At 34.1% G+C, this 26,910-nt stretch overlaps 3 protein-coding genes across 6 annotated transcripts in view; 1 reads left to right on the forward strand and 2 right to left on the reverse strand.

Annotated features, from left to right (window-relative positions):
* LOC138328709 (cytochrome b5 reductase 4-like) overlaps positions 1 to 5,934 on the reverse strand; it is a 45,683-nt gene extending 39,749 nt beyond the window's left edge. For both annotated transcript variants that reach the window (XM_069275492.1, XM_069275490.1), the window contains exons 1-2: positions 5,706 to 5,934; positions 2,015 to 2,148 (exon numbers count right to left, since the gene is read on the reverse strand). The gene's annotated coding sequence lies outside the window, so the exon portion shown is untranslated. The remainder of the gene's footprint in view (positions 1 to 2,014; positions 2,149 to 5,705) is intronic.
* A 243-nt stretch (positions 5,935 to 6,177) lies between these two features.
* Positions 6,178 to 16,042, forward strand: LOC138328777 (bis(5'-adenosyl)-triphosphatase enpp4-like). Its single transcript, XM_069275521.1, has 4 exons — positions 6,178 to 7,114; positions 7,359 to 7,529; positions 8,237 to 8,461; positions 8,987 to 16,042. The coding sequence occupies exons 1-4, from the start codon at positions 6,280 to 6,282 to the stop codon at positions 9,196 to 9,198; spliced, it is 1,443 nt and encodes a 480-aa protein (XP_069131622.1). The 5' UTR covers positions 6,178 to 6,279; the 3' UTR covers positions 9,199 to 16,042.
* A 769-nt stretch (positions 16,043 to 16,811) lies between these two features.
* Positions 16,812 to 26,910, reverse strand: part of LOC138328751 (unconventional myosin-VI-like) — a 34,001-nt gene continuing 23,902 nt past the window's right edge. For 2 of the 3 annotated variants that reach the window (XM_069275503.1, XM_069275508.1), the window contains exons 23-31: positions 26,548 to 26,688; positions 26,030 to 26,106; positions 25,692 to 25,820; positions 25,238 to 25,342; positions 24,248 to 24,262; positions 22,290 to 22,393; positions 21,615 to 21,752; positions 20,918 to 21,148; positions 16,812 to 20,478 (exon numbers count right to left, since the gene is read on the reverse strand). In XM_069275503.1, coding sequence (XP_069131604.1) covers positions 20,288 to 20,478; positions 20,918 to 21,148; positions 21,615 to 21,752; positions 22,290 to 22,393; positions 24,248 to 24,262; positions 25,238 to 25,342; positions 25,692 to 25,820; positions 26,030 to 26,106; positions 26,548 to 26,688 — 1,131 coding nt within the window. In that variant the 3' untranslated portion in view covers positions 16,812 to 20,287. The remainder of the gene's footprint in view (positions 20,479 to 20,917; positions 21,149 to 21,614; positions 21,753 to 22,289; positions 22,394 to 24,247; positions 24,263 to 25,237; positions 25,343 to 25,691; positions 25,821 to 26,029; positions 26,107 to 26,547; positions 26,689 to 26,910) is intronic. The other variant, XM_069275513.1, reaches the window with a different exon arrangement.

Consider the following 26,910-nt stretch of genomic DNA (forward strand, 5'->3'; position numbering starts at 1 on the left):
TCTATACTGTCCTCTATATAAACATCTCTATACTGTCCTCTATAAAAACCTCTCTATACTGTCCTTTAACCTATACAAACCTCTCTATACTGTCAACTTCATAACATCTCTAAACTATCCTCTATTTAAACCTCTCTATACTGTCCTCTATATAACCCTCTCTATATTGTTCTCTAAATAAACCTCTCTAAACTATTCTCTTTATAACCCTCTCTATACTGTCCTCTATTTAAGGATGTATTCTTCTGTACATCCTTAAGCCTGTCTATACTGTCCTCTATTTAAGCCTCTCTATACTGTCCTCTATATAAACCTCTCTATACTGTCCTCTACATAAACCTCTCTAAACTTTTCTCGATATAAACCTTTCTATACTGATCTCTTTATAAACCTCTCTAAATTGTCATTTCAATAAACCTCTCTATACTGTCCTTTTTTAACCTCTCTACACTACATAAACCTTCATATTGTCCTCTAGATATCCTCTCTATACTGATCTATATTTAAACCTCTCTATTCTGTCCTCTATATAAACCTCTCTATTCTGTCCTCTATATAATCCTCTCTATTCTGTCCTCTATATAAACCTCTCTATAATGTCCTCTACATTGCCTTCTATGTAAACTGTTTACACTGCCTTCTTTATGAACCTCTCCAAATTGTCCTCCATGTAATTCTTTCAATACTGTCCTTCATATAATCTTCCACACAATGTCCCTTATATATAACCTTCTTTGTCCTTCTCAGACAGCATAATTGTTAAAACCTCAGATAGTGACATTTCATATGGGAGGCACTCTGCTTTAATTCAGACAAACTTCAGCATTTATCACAAACATTTGCTAGCCATGTGTAGCGGTTAAACGCAAAAAAAAGACAGATATGTGATTAGTCATGATAAAGTAATTTTAATCAATAAATTAATTTACAATCTCATTCAATTCCAAAATAGATTTCTTTGTCTTGGTAAAGCACTATTGACAAACTCACCTCATTTGATTTCAACATATTTTATTGTAATATTTTATACACAATGGGATTGAGCAAAAGTTTTCCAACTTGTATGAAGCCCTCTATTGTAAACCATCTAATTTCCAAAGCAACTTAATTTAGCATTTTCATGTATAGTTATCGCCTCACAGCCAATTTAGTTTCGTGATTTAGACTCAAGTGGACCTAAATCTACATTTGCTTGATGCATTTTCATGGCAATTTATTTTTGTTATTTCTGATCGCCCGCGAAATTTAACTGCACACCAAAATAACTTTGCTTACAGTATATAAACCTCACTATTCTTTTGGAAATCTCTACACAAATATGACAATTATATTGACTTCTCTTTGCGGCCTTCTCTCAATCATCAGATATATACTGATCACTCCTTAGATAACATATCACTATGTCCATCAGAGATACAACTAATATTGGCACAGTCACTACAGGGAGTTACATATACAATATCCTAGAATATGGAATTTGGTGCAGATCTCAATGGAACCAGCCGTGGATCTACATGAATACAGAGGCCTCATTAGTCACTAGGGATCCAAGTAAATATGTAAAAGGGTGAGTCGGACAAGGTGGTTCCTTCTAGTAAACTAAATATTCAGAGTGTTGTTGACATGTTTCGGCTTGAAGGTTAGTTGTCATCAAAACCTGATAAGGGTCCATTTGAACATTCCCCGGTAGGAGTTGGTTTATACCTGTACCTAGCTGTACAAATGTACAGCACAACTGTTATGTTAGTCAATAACTTTTGTTATTTATAAATTGAAAATTATATTTGATATAAAATACATGTAGTAAACATATTACCATAGAACAATCAATATAGTGAAATCCAACGTAAAAATAAGTCCTAAGATAAATAAGAATAGCCCCTACATAAATACATTTTTTTTTTCCCTTTTTCATTTCAGTATATGAACAAAATATACCATGTAATACATGTATGATACATTAACTCTATTGCCACATTGAACATTTGTTTGTAGTAATTAAAATGACACTTACCTCCTACAGGGAACAACACCTGGCCATGTTAGACACTGCTGCTGTGATGTTTTCAGTTTATCCAATATGGTGATTTTCCTGTAAACTCCGTTCACACTTTGGTGAACTGCTTCTTTTCAAAAAGTATATTCAACCTGAAATATTGAAAATACATAAAGTGAATATTAGTAATTAAATGGCACCCTTGATAAAGCCATTTTCTTTTTGAAATAAAAAGTTGTTTGAAGATGATAGTACTGCCAACTACTCACCAGATTTTAGTTGCTGGGCTTAATGAATTCCTAGTTTTAGACTTTTAAGAATGAATAAGAAGTAAACCTGCATGACCTGTCCAGGCTTCAAATAACCATTATTTGGGCTTGATAAAGACCAAAGTTGCAAAACAAATCTAACAATTTATGTATTAATCTATTTGTCAAATCAAAGATAAATTCAAGACAACGCAGAGCTTTTGTATATAACTTTGATACCCTTCTTCATCAAAAGATTTACAGTCTTGTGATAATTAAGGAATGACTAAAAAATGTAGTGTAAATATAGGGAGCCTGATTTGAACCTGATGTTTCACATGATTTCCATCACCAGAAGTCCAATGCTTTGTCTGAAATGACATACTGTTGAACTGAAATTATTGATTTAAGACTTACTGAGTATAATCCACCATAAATTAATATCATCCATATTTTCCAACTGATATTCAGCTTAAGCGATATCACCATGTTTATTTAAAAGTAGCATACAATATAGAATATGCTGAATGATAAGGGTACAGCGCTTCATGTCCAAACAGCACTAAGTGCAAAGAACTTCTAAGGTAACACATACGTACAAATTACAAATATATCTATATATATATATATATATAACGAGATCCCAGAGGGATCTTGGCGCCCACCAAAAAATGATCTATGTCTGACAATGGAAAGAGGGATCTTTTCCCTGCTTTTCAAACTTTTTCAAACACACAACATATAAAATTTGAGACAGATCGCTATAGTACTTTCTAAGAAATGGTGGTTACAAACTACAACAATGAAATCTAAGATGGCGGCCGGTTGGCCATCTTGTTTACCGATCAGTCCCGAAAGGCATTATGGATCAGTCCATAAAGGTACTATGCACAACTAGGGTACAAGGGGAAACTATGCATGGAATTTGAGAAAGATCCCTCCAGTACTTTCTGAGAAATAGCGATTAACAAACTTTAACTATCAAAATCCAAGATGGCCATCGGTCGGTCATCTTGTATATTGATCGGTCCAAAAATACAATATACACAACTAGGGTCCTAGGGGAACCTATATATGAAATTTGAGAAAGATCCCTTCTTCACTTTTTGAGAAATAGCGGTAACAAACTTTAACTATCAAAATCCAAGATGGCCGCCTGTTGGCCATCTTGTTTAACCGATCGGTCCCAAAATGCAATATGCACAACTAGGGTCCTAGGGGAACCTACATATGAAATTTGAGAAAGATCCCTTTTGTACTTTCTGAGAAATAGCGGTAACAAACTTTAACTATCAAAATCCAAGATGGCCGCCTTTCGGCTATCTTGTTCACCGATCGGTCCCAAAATGCAACATGCACAACTAGGGCCCTAGGGGAACCTATATATGAAATTTGAGAAAGATCCCTTTTACTTTCTGAGAAATAGCGGTAACAAGAATTGTTAACGGGCAGGAGGGACGGACCACGGACCACGGACGAAAGGCGATTTGAATAGCCCACCATCTGATGATGGTGGGCTAAAAACTTCAACATTTAGGCCTTCACACTAACAAGTAAGTTTTCAGTCATTACCAAGCCGTCAAATGCTCTTATGATTCCGATGAATGTTATCTTTATCACAGTCTTTTGTAAAACATATCCAGCTGGTCAAAAAAGGGAATATCTGTTATGCAAATACATCACTTTCTTCTAACAAATGGATATGAGGAACGAACGACAGAGTGTGAATTACATGAAAAAAATGAAATAAGAGATCCCAGAGGGATCTTGGCGCTCACCAATAAATGATCTATGTCTGACAATGGAAAGAGGGATCTTTTCTCTGCTTTTCAAACTTTGACTACATACATGTACTTCATATACATTTGCTCATACAAAATTTGAGATAGATCGCTTCAGTACTTTTTGAGAAATAGCGGTAGCAAACTTCAATTATTAAAATCCAAGATGACGGCCTGTCGGCCATCTTGGTCACTGTTCAGTCCCAATATGCAATATGCACAACTAGGGCCATAGGGGAACCTGCACATGAAACTGAGACAGATCCCTTCTGTACTTTTCTGAGAAATAGCAGTATCAAACTTTAACTATCAAAATCCAAGATGGATGCCTGGCGACTATCTTGTTGACCAATTGGTCCAAAAATGCAATATGCACAACTAGGGCCCTAGGGGAACCTGCACATGAAATTTGAGACAGATCCCTTCAGTACTTTCTGAGAGATAGCGGTATTAACAAACTTCAATCATCAAAATCAAAGATGACTGTTTGGTGGCCATATTATTTTTCCCATCAATCTCAAAAATGGCATGACACTCCAAGGGACCGAGGGAACCATGTATTAAAATTTGACAAATATCCATGGAGTACTTCTTTGAGAAATAGCGGTAACAAACCAAACATCAACTGCCAAAATCCTACTCCCATAACATGAGAGTCGACTGGTCAGCCGTTTTTTTATTGGACGTTATTTCGCTGACTGTCGACTCTCATTTCCGAAGGCTTATTTCTTAGATGCAGCTTCCGATATCATATGAAGGCGGAAGGAAAAGTGCAAAAATACCAACATATTTATAAGCTCTAACAGTGATAACATTGATGTGTACTTACAGTTTAGGTATTAATTATCCTATTTATCTAGTAAAACCATAACTTGAGGCCTCATAAAACATTATTTTAGCAGAATGAGATATGATGCATCCTTTCCGTAACATTTTGACCTAGTTTTAAATATGGCGGCTGGTTACTACAAAAAACAGAATGTGGATTCAAGCGGGCAGAATACAAGTAAAAGGAAAGGCAAATCAAGCATTTTGGGGACTTTGCAATTTGTTTTTTTCTATTTTTTTCTATTTATCAACATGAAGTTTTGTCTCGGTCATGAAAGTTTACGTTAGGAGATGTACATATTTGTTTTAAATGGATTTTACAGCTGATTTTGTCAAAATACTTGTTAATCTATGAAAAAGGGGTAGGTATTTGACATTGATGACTATTTAAATATGATTTAAACGTTTTATATCGTCACCATCCAAATTTTGAAAATGTTACCCTCAGCATCGGGTAAATGGCCTATCGGAAGTTAGAGGTTAGACACGACATAATGTTCAAAAAGTGTCCCATCGTGCTATACCTCTAACATTGTTGGAGTACCAAAATCAAAGATGGCTGCCTGGCGGCCATATTGTTTTTTCGATCAGTCTCAAAATCAGCATGACACTGCTATGGACCAAGGAAATTATGCATGAAAAGTTTGAGAAATATCTCTCGAGTACTTCTCAAGAAATAGCGGTAACAAACATCGACTGCCAAAATCCAAGATGGCTACCTGGCGGCCATATTGTTTTTTCAATCAGTCTCAAAATTGAAGATGTACTCAAAATGCAACTACATGTGTTTATCATGATTAAAACAAATATTGAATTAACAGAAGCGATGAACATGCATCAGAGAATGCTTACCAGTGAAAAGATACAGACACTGACAGATGCTGGACGATTACAAAATTAAATTCACCGGTTCACCATTGCCGAATTCTGTCAAGGCACAATTACGTTTGGAAATGGAATATCTCTTCGATTGTGTCAAGCAAACTCACAGTATTGCAACACAAATAACTAAAATAGTCTTCATTAGGCCCAGATTGTGTTTACCTTGCCTCTTATCACAAAATCTATAACGGATATTACCTTGTACATCTAATAAAGGATGCGGAAAGTTTTCCGGTATATATTTTTTTGTTCAATTTTTATTTTTTAAATATTATATTATTCCTTTAAAATTACTATCACAATTAATCAATAAAATAGATTATAATTTTGTACGGTGTCTACCATTAATTTTATTCGTGTATTAGGCCTATGAATCTATATTGCATCTCAATCATCGCGTGTTTGGTTCCTATCTTGTAATATTTCATTGAATTCCGGTTAATGATAGCGACACACATGACAACAAACATCCACGTCGTTGTCTCTCGGTCTGTCAAAACTAACCCTATTTACCTATATAAGTGAACAAAAACTTGCTGCTGACATGTCTTTGTATTATACATTATTGTCAATTTTGTATTTGATTAATGTATTTTCGTTTTGCTCCTGTCACCCAAGTCCTCGATGCCTGCTGATTTCGTTCGACGGATTTCGGTGGGACTACTTGAACAAATTCAACACGCCAAATTTTGACAAAATTTTGAAGGAAGGTGTAGTCGCCACTAGAGGAGTGGTAAACGCGTTCATTACAAAGACGTTACCAAACCACTACAGTATAGTAACGGGCTTGTACGAGGAGAGTCATGGCATTGTTGGGAACACTATGTACGATCCAGATTTTCATGAGGTATTCCATATATATAACAAGCAGCAAGTCACAGATTCGAAATGGTTTGATAACGGAGGGGAACCTATATGGGTAACAAATCAGAGACAAGGTAGTTCACATCGCAGTGGTGTGCTATATTGGCCGGGAAATGGGGCAGCAGTGAAGGGATTTAGACCTTATAGGTATGAGCTTTATAACCCGGATGTGAAAAACGAAACTAGGATTGACAAAATCATAAAATGGTTCACTGACGACTATCCTATCAACCTTGGTATATTGTACTTTGAGCAACCTGATCAACTTGGACACGAAGTTGGGCCAGATTCTCCAGAGATGAGAGAAATGATTGAAGCCTTGGATACACTTGTTGGATATCTTCTACAAAAAATTGAAGAGAATGATCTACAGGATTTAAATCTGATTATCACAAGTGACCATGGCATGGCTTCCACACCAGAATCAAAAATCATTAATCTAGATGATTATATAGATCTGCTATCATATCAAATATTTTCTTCAAATCCTATTGGAAGTGTTCTGCCAAATGAAGGTACAGTTGTACATATTTCATTTATTTAAAATTCATTTATCATGAATAGATGCTTAACTAAAAGGACTGAAACTTTTTGAAATTTTCAAGGTTCAGTTTATATACTATCAGCTTTGAAATACTTACGAAGCATTTATTTCAGTTACAAGTTATATGTACACTACATGTACATCATTATGTACTTGGATGTCAAAGAATTTTTTATTTATGTTTAAAATTAAGGAACAATTTTGTGATGTTAAAGGAAAAGAAGAGGAGATTGTAAAGAACCTGTCCAAAGTGGAGCATTTAAAAGTATACAGAAAAGAAGACATACCAGAAAGATACCACTATGACCATAACAGGCGGATACAGCCCTTACTGTTGGTGACAGATGAAGGATATTCATTAAGACACAATAACTCTGCAGTGCCAAGTTAGTCACATTTAATAGCTTTTAAGTAAAACTAACGACGTACAGAGATATCTCATTAGATGCAGTTTCCTAAAAAAAGTGGTCTAGACTGACACCCATTACTAACTTTTGTATATTTGTACCAATAGTTTATACATATTGGTAAGTTTAAGTCAACCATTTTGGTTGATGATTGGTTTGGCTGTTTGACTTTGGATCTATATCAAGTTGTAGTAAAGCTAGAGTTCCTGGAGAAAACTACTTATAACCTGTAAGGCAAGTACCTGTCAACTTCAACAAGCTTATAGCTCAGAGTTAAAGGCCTCATTGTAAATGTGAGACCCTAAAGTAAAATTAGTGCCAAATATTTTAAATCTCTAAACAAGTTCTTTTCGAGCATTCATAATTCTAAATTTTCCAAGATCAAATTAAATCACTAACAATTACTATGAGATCTTCAAGGTTACAGGGTTACAGGGTTAAATATGTCAAATTTTTAATTATAACTATTAAAGAGACTAGTGGTTCAGTAACAACCCTTTAATGTCTTCTACAGTATTGGTAGTGACATTTCTATGCATTCTTTAATTGTAGAACAATTTCATGCAGAATGATATATTTTATCTACAGTACAGGTAAATGGAAATCATGGTAGATCGTCATATTTGTTTCTCATTTTCTATCAAAAATAATGCAGTCTCATACCAAACGATATATCTATTTTACAGGAGGTAACCACGGTTATAGCAACATGTTACCAGACATGCATCCATTATTTGTTGGGATGGGTCCAGCATTTAAGAAAGGAACAACGCTAGAATCTCTGCACATTGTAGATATTTATCCCTTAATGTGCCATATTATGGGCCTGAAACCCGCCCCAAACAATGGATCCTTAGAACATGTCAAGTCAATACTGATTGGTGAGGACAACGATAATGTCTTCCTTGTTTGTAAGTTTTGGATTTACAATTTTGTAAAATATTTGTGAATATGTGTTGTGAGATGGTTATAGGAATCACATGATACTGTAGATATTACCATAAACATTGTATAGATCTGTGTCTCTTAGAAACAGAGGCAGCATCACATCTAGTCTTAATTAACATAAGAAATCCTGTTTTTCTGTTGGTATATAGCCACATCCATTTAAAGGCTTAGTGTTAGTGTTATATGATGGCCCTGTCTACAAATATATTTAATATTGCTATGTTGTAACACTAAATACCAAGTAGTTTTAAAAGTATACTTATCAAATATTATAGATACACTGTAGCTTTGCCATTTGTATAATTATTCTTAATATTCATAATTTGTATCCCTAATGAAAAGGTAAATAAGGCTTTGAGAGAAAGTTTTTATGAATGAGTTATTTTCTAATAAAGAGGAAGTGGAAACACTTTGGGAGAAGTCCAGTCTTATTGATTCAATGTATTAACTTCAGTACTCTACATAGATCTATCATTGTTCTGTTGTAGATATTGTCATATTAATCTTCATTGCCTTGGTTGGAGGGATATTTAGTATTGCGGCTTGCCGGCAGCAAATTTTCCACAGAAGGCACAGACACAGAAAAATACAGCTGGGATCACTTACAACCCTACCTAGTTCATTTCACAGCCTTACTACGGCAGTAAATGGTGGGCATGTCCCTCTTCTGGTGAACTCGGACACAGAAGATGAGTTTTAAAGAGGGGAGGGAGTGATGTACCATTATTACTGCTTACATGTAACTACATTCCTGAAATGCGTCTGTAGTATAGGGGATCATCATTATTGTTTTGTTATGATACAGATGTAATATAGTCCCCAGTACTTTACCATATTGTTTATGTTTATTCTTTACCTGTAAAGTAAAGATTTATCAATTCCATTTTACATCCCTTTGGTCGTAGAAAGTCTCCCATTTGTGTAGTTGCTAATCCCTTCATATTGCTATATATACAAATATTGCTATATATACAGTGAAACCTGCCTTAGTGACCAACTCTGTATGAAGACCACTTTAGTTTTTCTTTGTCTCTTGGGTGGTCAGTACAGACAGGTTTGATTGTACTTGTATTTTATAAAGATATTTCAGATGATATTTAGATGGTTGTTGCAATACATTTTGTATTTTGATTCAGGGCTGAAGAAGTTATCTGAAATATCAGATGTGCATGGTGATGTTATGGTGCAAATATGTATTTGCTCAAAGTGTATATGGTATGACTGGTTAAGTCTTTTAAAAGATCAATTGTAATTTATCAGAGGATTAAAAGAGGTACAGAAGTGGAGGGTGTCATGAACTCATATTTAACATTGTCCTTCAGTCTTGATCTAGAAGAGTGCCATATACATGTGCATAGGTGTAGTGGATGATAACTCAAAGACAGTTGCAGGATAAATTACTCTTAATTGGTTAGTCTGAAATTTGTTTTTTTTTAGTTCTTTCCTTTATATTAACAAAGTATTAGTAAATTTAGTAATAGAAAGCAGTTAGATTTGTTTTCATATCATGTTTTTCTAAATTTCCACTTAATCTCCGTTCTCTGTTGAAAGTTTTATGATATCATAGTTTTAGATGAGAAGATCTTTGCATTTTCTAATTGATATTCTTTTTCTTGATGCAATGTTGTACATTCCTTTCTTCTACCTATATAACCTCAGACAGAGATGGGTGATGATGGACTGTTTCTTTGTAAATGTCAAACATTCCATGTACATGAAGGGACCACCCAGCAAAATATTGTGTCATGCGTTAGTGGACTAATTAAATTGTGATATATATTTGTCATTATTAACAGCTGTTTAGTATTAATGGTTTGATTTTTCTTCATGTTTATTGAATTTATTTTTGTCTTTGCCTTTGTTAAAATTTTATATACAAGGATTTTTAGGTCATCTGACCCAAAGGGTCAGGATGACCTATAGTCATCATGCACCGTCCATCGTCGTCCGCCGTGCGCTGTCCGCCGTGCGCCGTGCGTAAACTTTTCATTCAAACAACTTCTTCTCAATAACCGTAAGGCCCAAAGTACTCATATTTGGCCTGTAGCATACTGGGATGAAGGGCTATCAAAGTTGTGAAAATAAATGACCTTCACCTACTTTCAAGGTCACAGGGGTCAAATAGGCTAAAATCTATGAACGACTTCTTCTAACTAACCAAAAGGTCCAGGGTACTCATATTTAACTAACCAAAAGGTCCAGGGTACTCATATTTGGCCTGTAGCATGCTGGGATGAAGGGCTACTAAAGTTGTGAAAATGAATTACTTTGACCTTCTTTCAAGGTCACAGGGGTCAATTAAGCTAAAATCTTTTAACTACACCTTTTAATTAGCCGAAAAATCCAGGGTACTTATATTTAGCCTGCAGCATGCTGGGATGAAGGGCTATCAAAGTTGTGAAAATAAATGACCTTGACCTACTTTCAAGGTCACAGGGGTCAAATAGGCTAAAATCTTTGAACGACTTCTTCTAACTAACCGAAAGATCCAGGGTACTCATATTTGGCCTGTAGTATGCTGGGATGAAGGGCTACCAAAGTTGTGAAAATAAATGACCTTGATCTACTTTGAAGGTCACAGGGGTCAAATAGGCTAAAATCTTTGAACGACTTCTTCTAACTAACCAAAAGGTCCAGGGTACTCATATTTGGCCTGTAGCATGCTGGGATGAAGGGCTACCAAAGGTGTGAAAATTAATGACCTGGACGTTCTTTCAAGGTCACAGGGGTCAAATAGGCTAAATTCTTTGAACGATTTTTGTTAACTAACCCAAAAGTCCAGGATACTCATATTTTGCTGGTGGCATGCTGGGATGAAGGTTTACCATAGTTATAAAAATGAATTACCTTGACCTTCTTTCAAGGTCACAGGGGTCAATTAAGCTAAAATCTTTTAACTACACCTTTTAATTAGCCGAAAGGTCCAGGGTATTCATATTTAGTCAGTAGCATGCTGAGATAAAGGGCTATCAAAGTTGTGGAAATGAATGACCTTGACCTACTTTCAAGGTCATGAGAGTCAAATATTCCAAAATCTTGAATTTTGAACTTCTTCTCAAGTTCTACCAGTGTGATTAAGCTGAAACCTGCATGAAATGATCCTGACATGGTCCTGACCAAGTGTTGTTATATTTTATGTCGATCCAAAATCCAAGATGGCTGCCACAGATGATCCAAGATGGCTGCCACAGATGCCATCTTGAAAACACATTTTGAACTTCTTCTCAAGTTCTACCAGTGCAATTTAACTGAAACTTGAAACATGAAATGCGGCTGATATGATCTTGTCAAAGTATTGTTATATCTCTGGTTGATCCCAGATTGAAGATGGCTACCATGACACCATATCTAATTATTTTCCTATACAGCTATTGCCAAGATAGTCAGACGACCGTTAAGGCCCTTGGGCCTCTTGTTGTTTTTAATTTCATCCTCATTATTAGATATGGGACTGTCTTTGTGGTTTATCATCATCATCCATCTGTATAAAAAAATCCTATTTTCATCTTGTCTTCAGCTAAAGTTGCAAAAGGCAAGATGAAACGTGTTGCTTTTCTAGGGGTGACAGTGTCATCAACATTGTAATCACTTTTGTCAAAGTTTCTTCGGAAAAAAATCTCAAAAGAGTTTTCTTTAATTTACATTATTGGTGAGGCATTGTTCTAATGGTGAACACTTAGATCCTCCTTTGACAGATTAAACAGAGAATGGATTATTGTTCTTCACAGGTATGTGGTAGTAATGGAAACTACAAGGTGATATTACATATTTATTATAGTATGGTAGCTCTGTGTTTGTTTTTGTTTGACTTTTGCTTACTGTAATTTACTGTTTGAGATTTGCTTTGTTACTGTAATTTACTTACTTATGATTGTGAAATTGTGAAACTCTTATTTATTCTTAATATTTTTTTTAATTCTATCATGAAAACCTAAGGATCAAGATTTATAAACCTGACAATTGAAAAATTTACTTGTAGTTGAATGATGGACCTGGCTTGATTTAATTAATTGATGAATGTGTTTTAAGATATTTAAGTAATATTTTTTCAATGATAAAGTAACTATGATCATAAAATTTAATAACAAAAAGGGATCTGCTGACATTGAATTCTCACTAACACCATGCTGGTTATTTAGATGTAACGTTAATTCCACAAAATAAAGTCTTCTGACATTATTCTTTATAAGCTTTAGTATAGGGATACAGGTAATACGATAGGCAATACAGACTTATCCTAGGCTTGGTTATAACTGGAACAAGAACGTTAAGCCCCATCAATCAATCAATCATGTGATACAGGCCCATTTGGTATCTTAATTTATACAATCATATAACAAATTAACAATGTATTTGTTTTTGCTGTTGATCTCAGAATAATGTTCAACAAATTAAAGTGAGTTCAATATTTGTAGATTACCATGAATACAAGTACATGCATAATATGTGGTTTGTAAGATAAGCTTATTAGGTTTTTGTATCAGTTAGAAAAAATAGTTTAAGAAGTAATCAATTGTAATAAAGAAAAAGTAGGTCATGTTAACATGAATTTATGTTTGGGAGAGAAATGGTCAAGTTCACATGAAAATGTCACAGGGAGAATATTGGTTAAATTATGTCTCGATGGTAAAAATGAGACATTGGATATTTATGTGTTATTCAGCTTTGGTGTGTTTGTACATTCGTACATTCACATATTTAATACAAACATAATAGATAATGGTGTGTATTTTTGGGAATTAAATGTAAAGGTTTAGTATAGTCATTTAATTACATAGAAAAATCTTCAAACTTTGACTTCAAACAACTGTATTCAATTGTAATATATTCAGTTGATAAGTGAGATCAGTGGATACAATCCTTAAAAGTAATGCTCATCTTTAAACAGATGCACTCTTCATGTTTTATGTACCGTATTCGACCTAATAAAGCACCCATGTCCCTATAAGCGCCCCTCCTCCTTTGTGAAGCCTCGATTTCAATTGCCCAGGCATATATAAAGATGAAAACTATACAAAACTATAGATTTGCAATAACTTTTAGTATTATTACCACCATTTTTTTTCTCCATTTTTTTAAATGCCCGGGGCGCTTATTGGGTCGAATATGGTAACCAGGAAATTCAGTTCGTTTGATCTCAATAGCTCTTAGAATAATTGTCTCTATTAATGATACTATTCAGTGTACCTGTTCACTGTTCACTGGTTTGTGTAATATGTTTGTCGAGAACATAAAAAAGGTCAAGATAAAATTGATATATCCTGTATTTGTAAATAGAATATGTCGTGATTAAATGTCAAAATGCTAGCAAGAAAATGAAACTATGCAAATGAATTCTATGTGTGTTTGTTTGAGTTAACAAGTGTGATGTACACATGTGTGTGTGGGTTTAATTTCAGTAAGCTAGACATATATCTGGCACTAGGTATATGTGTAAAACATTAAGAAGTAAACAAATATATAGTGGCACATTAATGAGTTTAAGAATTAACAGATATTTTGGATGGCTACCTTGCAGATATTTTTCAGGCTTGTATATAAATATTTACCATGAATTTATTATTATTCTACTGTAATTTTTTAGTTATACTCAGTCATCTACACTCAAAAGCAGGTATTTATGGTTACATGATTTATTTGTAAAAGAAATATCATGACTGTGATTTTCTCGCACATGGTACAGCGTAATGACCATTCAGTTTAAAATTGATCAAGAGTTACTTCCCTTAGTTCCTTACTTAGCTTTTCAACGCTGGTAAAGTGCAGTGGTAGCATCAGTATTTGTTTTCTTCTACTTCAAGAATATGACTTCCAATCACTCATTTCGTAGCTCTTCTGTCTATGGAAGCTTCTAATGTCCAGGAGTTTGAAAATCTTCTCTTCTTTGAAGATCACAAATCGAGGTGACCCCAGAGCCTAAACTGGATTTGTGACCATCGAAATCTAGGATAAAAGTTCCAGTCAATAGATTTACAGCTCTTCTGCTTTTAGAAGCTTCTTTTATCCCGGAGTTGGAAGGTCTTTTGGAGCGTAAATAGAGTTGTCTCCTCTTAGAACATGGAGAATTGAGTTGGCCTATGGGAGCAAGGAATACTGTGACAAAGTGAAGATAACTCTGTAGTTAGAATAGACACCATAGAGCCTGGTTTTATGCAGATATTCCTATAATATAGAAGGCAATATGTTACTAGCTATGATTAGAATATATTATTTCTAAACATTCCATTTCCATGCTGTATCAGGTATTTTTGGGGGTATTGAAATGTATGTTATTGATGCTTTATTTCATGGTTAAATTGTGTACATACTGGAGTGTTGCATTCAATATGTATTACAGAGTTGCATTTTGTATTCCTTATTGGCTTTGTAGATTGCCTTGCAAACATTGGTTTTCATCAATGTGGCTGGATTTGTGATGATTTAATGCACAGGGACCAAGCACTACTTTCCAATGTATATATGTAAGGTTTAAACTATAATACATACATATATTTGTTGTTGGTTGGAAATTTCTGCCAGGTCCCTGTGATCTAATGGTGCTCGGGTCATCATTTTACTGTGAATGCTCATTCATTCCATCAATTATCTTGTAAATTTTCAGAAACAGTCTGTGACTTTTGTCCATGTTCTTTCAAGCTTTATAACTTCTCTTTAAAAGAAGACATAAAATCTAATTGCTGCTTTGTTTTCCAAGGTCTTGGTTTTAGGTGATTATTTTCAGATAATGACTTTGGTGACAAAAAGCTACCCAATTTTAGGTCATATTTATAAACATTCTCCTGATAACAATAGGTTGCCCCTAAATACTCAAAGTCATATAGGTAATTCCATAAAAAAGATGAACCAGACATGCTTTAAAAGTATTTTAGGATTCTAAACATATTACCAATTATGGACCTCTGTTGAGGTAAATATAGTGTTATAATGACAAATTTGACTGAGAACAAAGCTACAAATCTTTATTTCATAATACCATATTCGACCCAATTAGAGCCTATGTCCCTATATGCCCCCCTCCCCCTTTTTTAGCCTCAATTTCAATTGCCCAGGCATAAATAAAGACCAAAACTCACAAAACTGTATAGATTCAAAATAATTTTGTCTTATTAGCACCTATGCATTTTTTTCAATTTTTTAAACGCCTTGGACGCTTATTGGGTCGAATACAGTAGGTGTATATAATACCATATTGACCAAACCGAAGGTCTAAATTCTTTTTTATTAGATACAAAATATTTGTCTAAAAAGGTCATTAGCATTGAGGAAGTCAAAATTGAGGTATTTCTGACATCGCAAATGTAATATTAATCAAACAAAGGAAATTAACTCTCTGCTTCTAAAAATAGGAAACATCATGTTAATAAGTTGAAATATTGATCCTCATGTGACCATGTATTAGCCAATGAGATCAGTCATCTTATATCTTACTTTATTGGTCATTTATTTTGAAATAAAAAGCATTACAAATTATTGTACAACTGTATTGTACTGTACAATTGCATAGTATCTTCATCTAAATTATTGAATAAACAGATTTTATAATATTTATTGTGTATACATGTGTTATTTTCTCTTAAGTTTCGTCCTCAGTAGTACTGTTTGTATGTGTGGAGGTTATCAGGGATATCTCACTATCAAAACTTCTTGTTGACTTCCATGTTACATACATCAAAACTTGACAATAGAACAGAAAGGTAATTTCTGTCTCTTTAAGCTATGTGTATCCATAGTAAGGCATCTGAGGATAACATATTATATCATAAAGCAAATAGAAGCATCAGACTTGTTTAATTAAGGAATTTTATGCAAAGCAATGTACCATAAAGAGTTCCATTGGTGCTAGGGGGGAGACCGTATTACTGGGGAACCTTCAGTCATGGAAGATTTGTGTAATGAACTGTAAACATACTAATTTTTAGCATAATCAAATTTATAAAGCACAAAATTGATTTGGAGCAGGTTAAATAGGGCAATAATAAATTAGCACATTCTTAGTAATTGCTAGAATTACAATACATAAAAATGACAATTTACACAATCATATTTAAGAGCTGGTGCAAAAAGTGCTAAATGGAATTACTGCTAAAATCTCTGTGTTTACAGTATAGATATTCATATCTATATATACCTGGAATCATATATTTTGGGTTCTGTGCCGATATTGAGATATATGTCTTTAGTGTTTACCAAGAAATCTCCAAAGACACAAATATCTCACCTCCATACACTAAAACAGTATGGGACAGAAAAAAAATGCATTTCAAACTTTTGTGAAGTAAGCCCCAGATATTGAATAGAAAAACAACACACGTGTATGACATATGCACATTTAATTCTTTGCTGAACAATATTCCATTGGACTACAACGTGCTACAATAATAATTACGTGTGGCTACACTCCACACTGGTCCAGTTTCAACAACAAACACGTCAAAATTGTTCCCAAGTAAAAAGTTCACCGATAAGACATCACTACAGACTTGTGCTTGGTGTAATGACCTTGGGTCGTAGTTTTGTGACCATGATTTGGTATATATGACCTTCATTCAGTCTTCCGACTGGTGCTATGTATGGCATTTTATTGGTATGTATCATATTTTGATAATGGGGTAAAGATTGAACAAAAATAGTGCAAAACCAGCTAGTAGAATAGCAGTGGTCCCATATGCAAATTTAAAAAAAAACATATTTATCAACACTTTAATAATAAGGTTTTTTTTGGTGCTAAATTTTTTTTTTTAAACTTCCCCAATTGGAACTTTACAATAAATGCAGTTTTCATAGAAGCTGTAATGAGTTGTTTCAAAAACAATGTGCATCTTCTTTGCATTGGAGACAGAAAACTTTGATAACCCTTCACCCCCCAAACATACTGTGTAAATAGTTGGTTCATTATGGGGACATATGATAAAGTCATGCTCACAGTCATTGACTCGTCAGTAATGTAATCATTATAGATATAAGTGGCTTTGTCTAGATAACAAGCATGTTGCCAATATAATGTACAACTGTAAGTAACAAACATAAAAAGTTGGCATAGAAAATCCAGAGCTAAGCCTTGGCTTTCTTTCAATCAACAGCTATTGGGTTTGGGTTTCATAGTTTGTTTGTTGTTTTTTTTTAATAATAAATGATGCTCAATTTGAAGGAATACAAAACCTGGCTAGCCTCGATGATTAGAACAAACATACCGAATCTCTGTTAACAAGGATTGGTGTTTCTAGCATAAAACTCTGTCTTACTCAAATATAACAACGTGATACTCTTAACATATTAAAACAATTTCACAACCATATAAATTTTACCAACAATACACTTGATTGGTTCTGACAATTAGCCAGCAAACATATAATCCAAAACATCAAATATAATTCTCACATCTACCAGAAAAACCTTCCAGTGGTTTTGTTTTTATGGCAAAATTTAAACATCTTACTTTCTTCATTGTCACCCAACATGGCCTGCCATCTGGGTGTAAGTCGTGGGGTCATGACCTTGGGTATGAGAGTTACACAGGATGTGTTAATACAAACAGCTGGTAAAAAAACACAGATCTGTCTTATTCAAAGGATTATTATTATATCACAAGACAACTGGACAGAATTTCTTTGGAGGCACTTTTCACTTAAGTTTTGATGGACGGTGGAGAGAGCACATTGCTAATATCATTTGTTCTCATTAAAAAAAATTCAAATTAAATCCTTAACAGGCCTGTATAAAGTTCAAGAACAGTTAATCTATTTGTCTAAAACAGTCTCATATTGTTGATATTATTTGTCAAATTATCAATCAATTTCCACTTTTTCACAACCAAACACATTCCGTGGAGTCATAAAAAGCTGACTGGTATTATTTTTTTGCTATCAAATTTTCTTTAAATTCAACCTCTCATGAAAAATACGATAATCAATTGCATATAAAAATATGTTAACTGAATAAGTACTTTGCACGTTTCATTTATATATATATAGTGAAATCTCACAGCAAATTCATTCTAAACTAATAACTAGTCTTCACTAGTAATCAATAACTACTTTAGGGGAAACCTGCAGAAAGTCTAAGTCAACTGGATAATTTAATGTAAAATTACTACTTCAATTCTTACGCCACTTTGTCTACAGATATAACCTCTGGAGAAAAATATCTGATTCAGTAGAACCTTGGCTAAAAACACACCAATACCTGGTACATGATTTTTCAAAATCTTCACTATGACCATGAGCCGTATTAGCAGAATTTTTAAAGGATTCACAGAAATTATATAGAAATGGGTACTTAAACATTGTAGGACCCACAGTATTTTTGTTTTACTCATGAAAAAGTCTGAAGGACCAGTAGAAAATTCCATCAAATGAAGTTAACAACACAACTTTGATAGGGTTTCATGGTCGTTACGTAAATGGCGCTAAATGAGCAGACAGTCAACACTGACCAGGACTGGATTCGTAATGAATAACAAATACTTTTCAAACTTCAACAATATATCTAACTGTAACATTCATATTAAGATAAAATGTGTAAAATATGCATGAACAATTCTTTATAAATAATTATAAATTAGCACAGCCCATTTGTTCCACTTTCTCAGTAAAATATAAACTCTCTTTAAAGACATGTAAATAGGAAAAATGAAAAATAGCCTTAAAGCATGACATCTCCTTAACAAAAATATTGTGCATTACTAGCTTAATTTACTAACTCAATAATCACCAAGTAAAATGGTTACAGAACAAAAATCCTACCCTAACTAGGTAAAAAACTGAACTCATCCTACTTACTAACTAAAGAAATGAGGTTGTTTTGATGTCCTTAAATTGACCACAAGAAATCTAAACCTGCAATTTCTGTTTGAAATTTCTTTATTTCTTGATTCTATTCTATTTAGGTAAATTTCAGATTTTTGTGTAAAATTTAGGTCAATCTCGGTTAAGATTTTTGACCTGATGTTTTTGCCTGTATAAAGCCAATGCTGGTCCTGATACTGACATAATCTTTGGCTTGATACATAATGGCGTACATCCATGTCAGACTAAGTTTCTCTGTTGTACATACTTAAAGCACAGGTATTATATATACAGTCAATATTCCAACCTTTGAGGATCATACCTTTGGATAGCTGTACTACACTTCACCATTGAGACATATCTGATATGTTTGGATTTCTTTGGACAACCCAAGTTACACTACAACAGTTATACTACAACATAAAAACCTACACACTTTCTCAAGAAAATAAGCATAAAAATTAATTATTGGCTACTCTTAAGCACCAGGGATCACCAGAATGTAGTAGCTTGTTTGATATGGAAACCGTTCTAAAATGTAGAAAGTTCTTCATCTCCAAAACCAATGGAGATATCCGTACTGAACCAGGCCGATTAAAACTAAGCTTTAAGAATTAAGGGAAACCAGTCCAACTTTAAGCAACATGGAACAAAACGTTATTTATAACTGTCACAGAATAGTATGATATTTGGTGTTATAATGGTTGCTCTAATAAATGGTTCATCAAATCCTGTATACCATCGGTGTCTGTTACATATTATGTAACATAAAAGAGCACATGCATTGTGTTTTCTCTCCAGATTAGTAAATATCAGACCATATTAGTCTCAAATTTGATAGTCTTATGTCATTCATTCAAGACTGGTCCCCGGGCGACGTAATGCCAGTACATTGACAAAGTTACTGATTTCAGTTCTCTTCTTGAACATCAAGTGTGAAGCACGCAATTAAAGATTTAGTGAGCTATAGAAGGGTAAAATTTGAGCTTCCTAAAATGCATTAATTCAATTAGACAGGCCCTGACGTTTTCTCAAAAATTGAGATGACAACTTCTGGGCATGCTTTTTCAAATATTCCTTTCCACCATTCTTGATCCACTCGGCTTCGAAGTCCTTCCCTAGGATTTCTGCCCCTTTCTTTCTTCCTAATCCTGTCTCCTCTAGACTCAACTCGCACATCTGCATGTCATCCACACCTGACAAGTAATAGCCATATATTGCTGTAATAAGTTCATCCTGACTGAAGTTGATCAAATTCATCAAATATACTTATATGTTTTATATGATGAACAGTATTCCCAAAATCAATTCAACTTAAAAAATATTTTAAGAGATTAATAAGCAAAAAAACAAATGGCCCAAAAGGCCTGTATTGTTATATCGATACTTCAGTAGATAAAATAGTAGAATTATCATTCTTATTTAAATTTTATAATAAGTAATTTTCTAGATTAATATTTCATGCAAAAGTCCCATGCAATTCATCTTTTTGATCTACACTTTGAAAGCAAATGATTTTTTCTTCCTACCCTCTGATCAGGGTTGTAGGTTGGTGAGTGGAAGGGTTCAGGTACAATTAAAACCTATTACATAATGAAGTGATCCAGGTCGAGGGGACCCAGTCTGCAGACTGACCTGATACTAGGATAATGGGCTGTTTATCAGGGTACATTTCCATCTGTCTAGCGATCCATTGACCGTCAAAGTGGGCCCACCACATCCCATGTTTCTTTCCTGTCGGATTGTCACGGAAATCATCAGATGGTCGAGCGAACGGAATACGGAAAAATCGCTGGACTGCATCCTGTTTGGAGTTGATGTTCGGTCTCTGGCTGATGGATTGTCCAGTAGCGGCAGCCATGGCCTCTATGGAATATAATACATAATTGTAATTCAAGATTAATTCACAAACTAACAGTAATGCATAGACAATTTCTATTTCTAGAAATAAACATGGTTAAAATTGATCTGTAATTGGAACAAATAAAGATTTCCAAAACAAAAATTTACATCTGTAAAATAAAACAAGCTACATAATCCTATTATCCCAGTTAGACACCCTTAAACTAATGTCATCTAACATAAAGTAAGTATTTGGATGTGGATTCTATACAGAGTACAAGGAGAAAAAACATCCAGTTTTAAACTGTATGGCAACTGTCCCAATTGACCATGAGTTGGTCACTTACAACTAAGAGTTGTAGGGCCAGTGATTGTTTATTAAGCCTACGTTCCTAATCACCTGGCTCCCAAGGTTGCTAAGCATGTAAGGAAATTTATAGGAACATATCAAACAGATATGATACGCCACTTAACTGTTTGTGGACCTCACCTGCATTTTCCACCAAATCTTTGGGTGCCCGCTCATCTGGTGTATTGTCATTGGTTTTCTTGTTCTTAGACTTCCAGGTATGGTAAACTTTTAATCGCCTGTGGAATTCGGCTCTGCAGGCATCTAGTAGCTCAATATCTACAGTCAAAAATTTAAGGGTTCAAAATCAAATCTACAGAAAATACCTCAAAAGACTGGAAAACACAACACTTTTACCATGGTAAACTACACTTGCATTTCTTATTTCTTCTCCAGAATTCATATCCCTTCTGAGAGCTGGACATAAAGCTTGATAATATAAAATAAGAACTGACATAGGCATCATAAAAATATTATGAACATTTGGTGTTCAAACCAAGTATCTACAAAAGATAAAAAACATTATGAAAAATAGTACATAACTTATTTTGACTTGAAATTGAATATGTTGTAATGGCATATCAACAAGGCCTACCTATCACCTACGTTCCTGAATTTAAAGTCTCCATTGAAAAGCATTTAATACAGAAATTATGATAATAGTCTTAAGTCTAGAAACCAGCCCTGACTATTGTAATGCTTTCCTATGAATAATTTCAATATAAGGAATTTCGTCCATAACTTAAAGGCATATTGGTGAAACTTGGCCTGGACAATTTAAACCGATCACCGGGGCACCATTTATTGAGAGCGTACCACATGAGGTGTTGATGGTATCTCGTAACTCAGCATACTTCCATTTGGACAGGTCATATTTCTTGGACAGCAGGGCAGTGCGCGCAGCCTGTACCTCTGCAGACCTGTAAACATATCATGTTCATTGTTAGTATCGGTAATTATTTGATACATAGATCTAACTAAATCATCACAATATTGTCATTAGCTGGTGTTGAATGGCTACCATAGTTTAAATCAATTTTGTGTGGATTATTATACTGTATACTATCATGTAGATATTGAATCAAATTTTTTTTTAATATGGTTTTCTGTAAAATAGACAAAAAAAACCTAGTAAAATCATAACACAACACACAAATGTCAACTAATTATATATTACGTAAAATTATTATTTATTATTAGAAAAGATCATTAAAGCTTTGTCGATTAACTGTGTTTAAATCCACCTTATAGAAAATTACTCATTTTCGATATGCTGAAAACTTTTGCAGCAGAACCTTAATTGTGGTAATACTTATGTATGTACAGTTTGTAAACAGTAATTTGTTTTCAAGGCATACGACTCTATCTTTGGATGCATTTTGATTTACAATATGTCAAATTAATTTATATATTTATGAAAATGATTTTAATTTCATTACCTATCAACAATATTTTATTTTTATCTTTTAAATCATTATCTATCAATAGCATTTCTATTTCATCCATGATCAACAATTCTAAAAAGATTCATTCAAAAGTGCATGGTTGTAAAACTACAGGTCTATGTAAAACAAGAAAAAATTATTAAGATATAAAAACTGTAATTCACACATACACATACTTATTTTCTATATATCTATCATCAAGACTGATTCAAACAAAGAATAACAAAACACACAAATCCATAACAAGAATGTTCAAATCTGTAAGGCATTCACAGGCTGGCTGTTAGTATGGCAGCTCGGATTCTGGAATCGCTGGACGAGGGGGTTTAGTTTTGTGGCAGCTGACAGTCACAATACAGACAGTAAACACTTGGTTTCCATTAGAACATGAACTTTGACCCTGAATCAATTATAGCCAAGTAAAGGTGATGGCAAAATAGAAATGTCAGTAAGACCCCTGTCCTCATATAAAATCTGAACAGCAGTTAAGGGATTGGACAAAATACAATATGGGAAAGGACAAAGTCATGACTGACATAGGTAACTACTGTATGCCCCAAACTCACCAAATATGGGCCGATCACATAGGATAGGATTCAAGTCAGTACAGATGGAATTTACTGTCATAATTCAATTCTGCATGTGGTATTTGAATCATTTCACTATAATCACAATTACACATTCAGAAAAATCATTAAGATGATAGATACTAATTAGTAAACAAAGGACAGAAAATCAGGTGTCAGGATGGAGACAAACAAGATGGTGTTGGAGTGTCACATGAAAGTGGACAAGTCAAACTACATAAACACATGGGATGGTTGATGTGCGCATGTTCTTGAGGCATTTTACCAAGGTATCACCATTAATGCCTGTTTATGCAGACATAGACAGGACGTTTGGATCGACAGCTGGCATATCTTGACTAAGTGCATGCAACATTTCTAATTTCAAAATACTCTTTTTACATTATTAAGCTAAACATTTTATTAATATGCCTTCCTGGATAGGTTAAAATATTCTTAGTTTACAGTAAGTAATCAATAAATCACTCATTCACAACACATTTCATACAGCAAATTTACAGTTAGTACAGCTCAATGTATAATAGATCAGAATTTCACAGGTAAACAGAAAGAGTTACATTGTCATTACAACCAAAACAACCATTTCTAATTCTCGATGTGCAAATTCTTTAATGACAGGAACAAGGTGAGTAAGCAAGCTTTGTAAGATCTAGACACTAGAAAAGCAAGACATTGGCAATCAGGGATCCCAAATGTTTTGGCATTCAGAAAATTAAGAAAAAATGGTAGTGATTCCATATACCTTTCTTTTGTAGTGCTAGTGATAAAAATAGAAAATAATATCAGCAAAGTGAAGGTCAAGGTCATACAAAATTAATGGTCACTGAATGTCAGGGTAGTAGTCAATATAAAAGGTCAGATATATCAGAAGTCCATTTGTTAACTTTTCATCTGGATTTTGTATAGGTTGTGATGTGATGTTTTCTCAAAAGTTAAGATTCATGTATAGCAATGGTGGGTAAGAATTTGGTTAACTGGAGTATTTTTTGTGTAATGGTTCAGGTATAAATCTGTGATGCAAACTTTGAACAATAGATATATTAAGAAGCACAGTGCTTCTTTTGTTGGTCAGTACACCATTTATATGTCTTTATGTTTGTCAGGTGGCAAATAAAGATTCCAAAATTATAAGGTGAAGGCCATCTTAACTAAAATGAAGGTGAAGGTCATTAGACCATAAGTGAGGGGTCATAGAGGTCATCTTACTTCTCTATAACCATACTGATGGCTCTGTCAGCGTAATAAAGGAGAGTAAGAGTTAGTCAGAAAAAGGTCAGGTTACATAGATTAGCTTTAATATACCTGTAAGAGGAAATGTTAGCCAGAAAAAGGTAACATGATTATCTTTACTCTCCTATATCGCGGTGTCACAAAAAGATGAAAATGTTAGTCAAAGATTACTAGTTATGTTACCAATATCCCTCGCCAATATAGTGATATTAATTAAGATAATGAGATTATAATTGCCATAATCATGTCCAGCAGTGGGACTATGTATTTGTTGATAGAGATTATCCGAGTAACTATTCCGTATTTATATATTACAGAGTTATCTGTCCTTACAGGTAGGTATTAATTGTGACGTCATGTGTTTCATAGGGTAACGTCATGATTTTCAAAGAAAATGACATGAGTTGCGCTCACATGATAATGACGTCACAATGGATACCTACCCCAAAGGGAGGTAACTCTGTAATATGCAAAGACGGAATTATATGTAAAGAGTTGATACCTCTGTAACGGGGGTACCACTACGTCCTCTACAGCCTCCTGGTCCTCCATCGCCAAACGGAGAGCCAATTCTCTGTCTCGGTGCTCCTGTTCCAGCTGATGTTGTCTACAACACAGCAAATCAAAAGTTTACTTTAGGTTTAAATCAAAATGATATTAGAAACTGACTTATCAAAGATATCGCAGGATATGTCAATAACAGTGCAAATTAATGTACCCTTTTACAAAATTCATGTGTTTTTAAGATATACAACGACTACATAATTTTACTCTATCCTTTAACTCTAATTTTTAACAATTTCCTAATCTACAATATGGAATAGATTTGAATTTCTTGTTCTCCGTTATGGTCAGAAAAACTAGATGGGTGGCTCATGAGATTCCAACGATGGTTATTTACCTATTGGGAAAAGTATAAAATTGAGACACATGTATACATATCTACAGTTATCTACCTTTGCTTGTTCTCTTGAGCCTCCTTGGCCAGCAGGACCTTCATCTTCTCCCGTTCTACACGTTCAGCCTCGGCCTTCTTCTTCTGTTCCTCCTCCTCACGTTTCCTTTTAGCCTCCATCTCAGCCTTCCTGTATACATATAATACATTTTCACATAAAGTTAGTTTGCATTCCAAAATCAACTTCATAAAGAAACATTTGTCAAGGAAAAAGTTATTTAATATAAAATTTTGCTAAATGATTCAATTTATAACAGTAGTTCATCCAGATTTATTTGTAATGAATTTTTGAGGATGTACCTCACTTTTCATTTATTTTACTGTTAATGATCCACTTACAGCTTCCTCTCTTGTTCCTCTTCCCTTTTCTTTCTTTCCTCTTCTTCTTTCCTCCTTTTTTCTCTTTCCATTTCTTCCTATAAGATTTATAAAAGAAAAGAAATCAATATTGTTTATATTTTCCAACATATTTTACTGCAAAAAATTTGACATAGAGGAGCATACATGATTGGCCATGTAATATGAAATTTATTAAATGTGTTCAATAATTTGATATGCCCCACCCTTAAGGCAAGTAGCATAACAAATTATTTAACAAGTTTAATAAATTTCATATCACACAACCATAAATGTAAGATTTATGGATAATTTTTCAATTTGGTTTCTATATAAGAGTGGTAAAATTGGGCTCAGATTTGACGTCATATTTTGATTACCGTATGACAAATTATTATGTGTGACATCACAATAGTGTTATTACATGTGTCTTATGATATTCATGACATGGATGTATGAGATGACTGAAGGGGTCAGTTATGTGATAAAATTGCATTCTTGGTCATTTCAACAAAACTGACCTGTATTTTGCGGAGGCGTTCCTCCTCCTCCTTGATCTTCTGTTTCTCCAGCAGTTTGCGTATACCTTGTGTGTTCTGGTCCATCTGTGTGAGCAGGTTGTTATAGGTTTTCTCCATCTCCACCGGAGTGATCTCAGTTTTCTGTGGGTCAAAAACAACACAAAATATACCTAAATATACTTGTAATTGACAATCAAAGAGCATGCGACTGCATATTACACTCTGCATGCTACATTGAATAGTACACATGCGTGTGCGAGCATGAGGTATTGCTACACACCACATGGCGATCGGTCAAGTTTTCTATAAACAGACAACTCCCATATCAACAGATACCTTGGGTGTCAATGTAACTTTAATCCC

Source organism: Argopecten irradians, chromosome 1 (assembly GCF_041381155.1).
Source record: "Argopecten irradians isolate NY chromosome 1, Ai_NY, whole genome shotgun sequence".
NCBI lineage: Eukaryota > Metazoa > Mollusca > Bivalvia > Pectinida > Pectinidae > Argopecten > Argopecten irradians.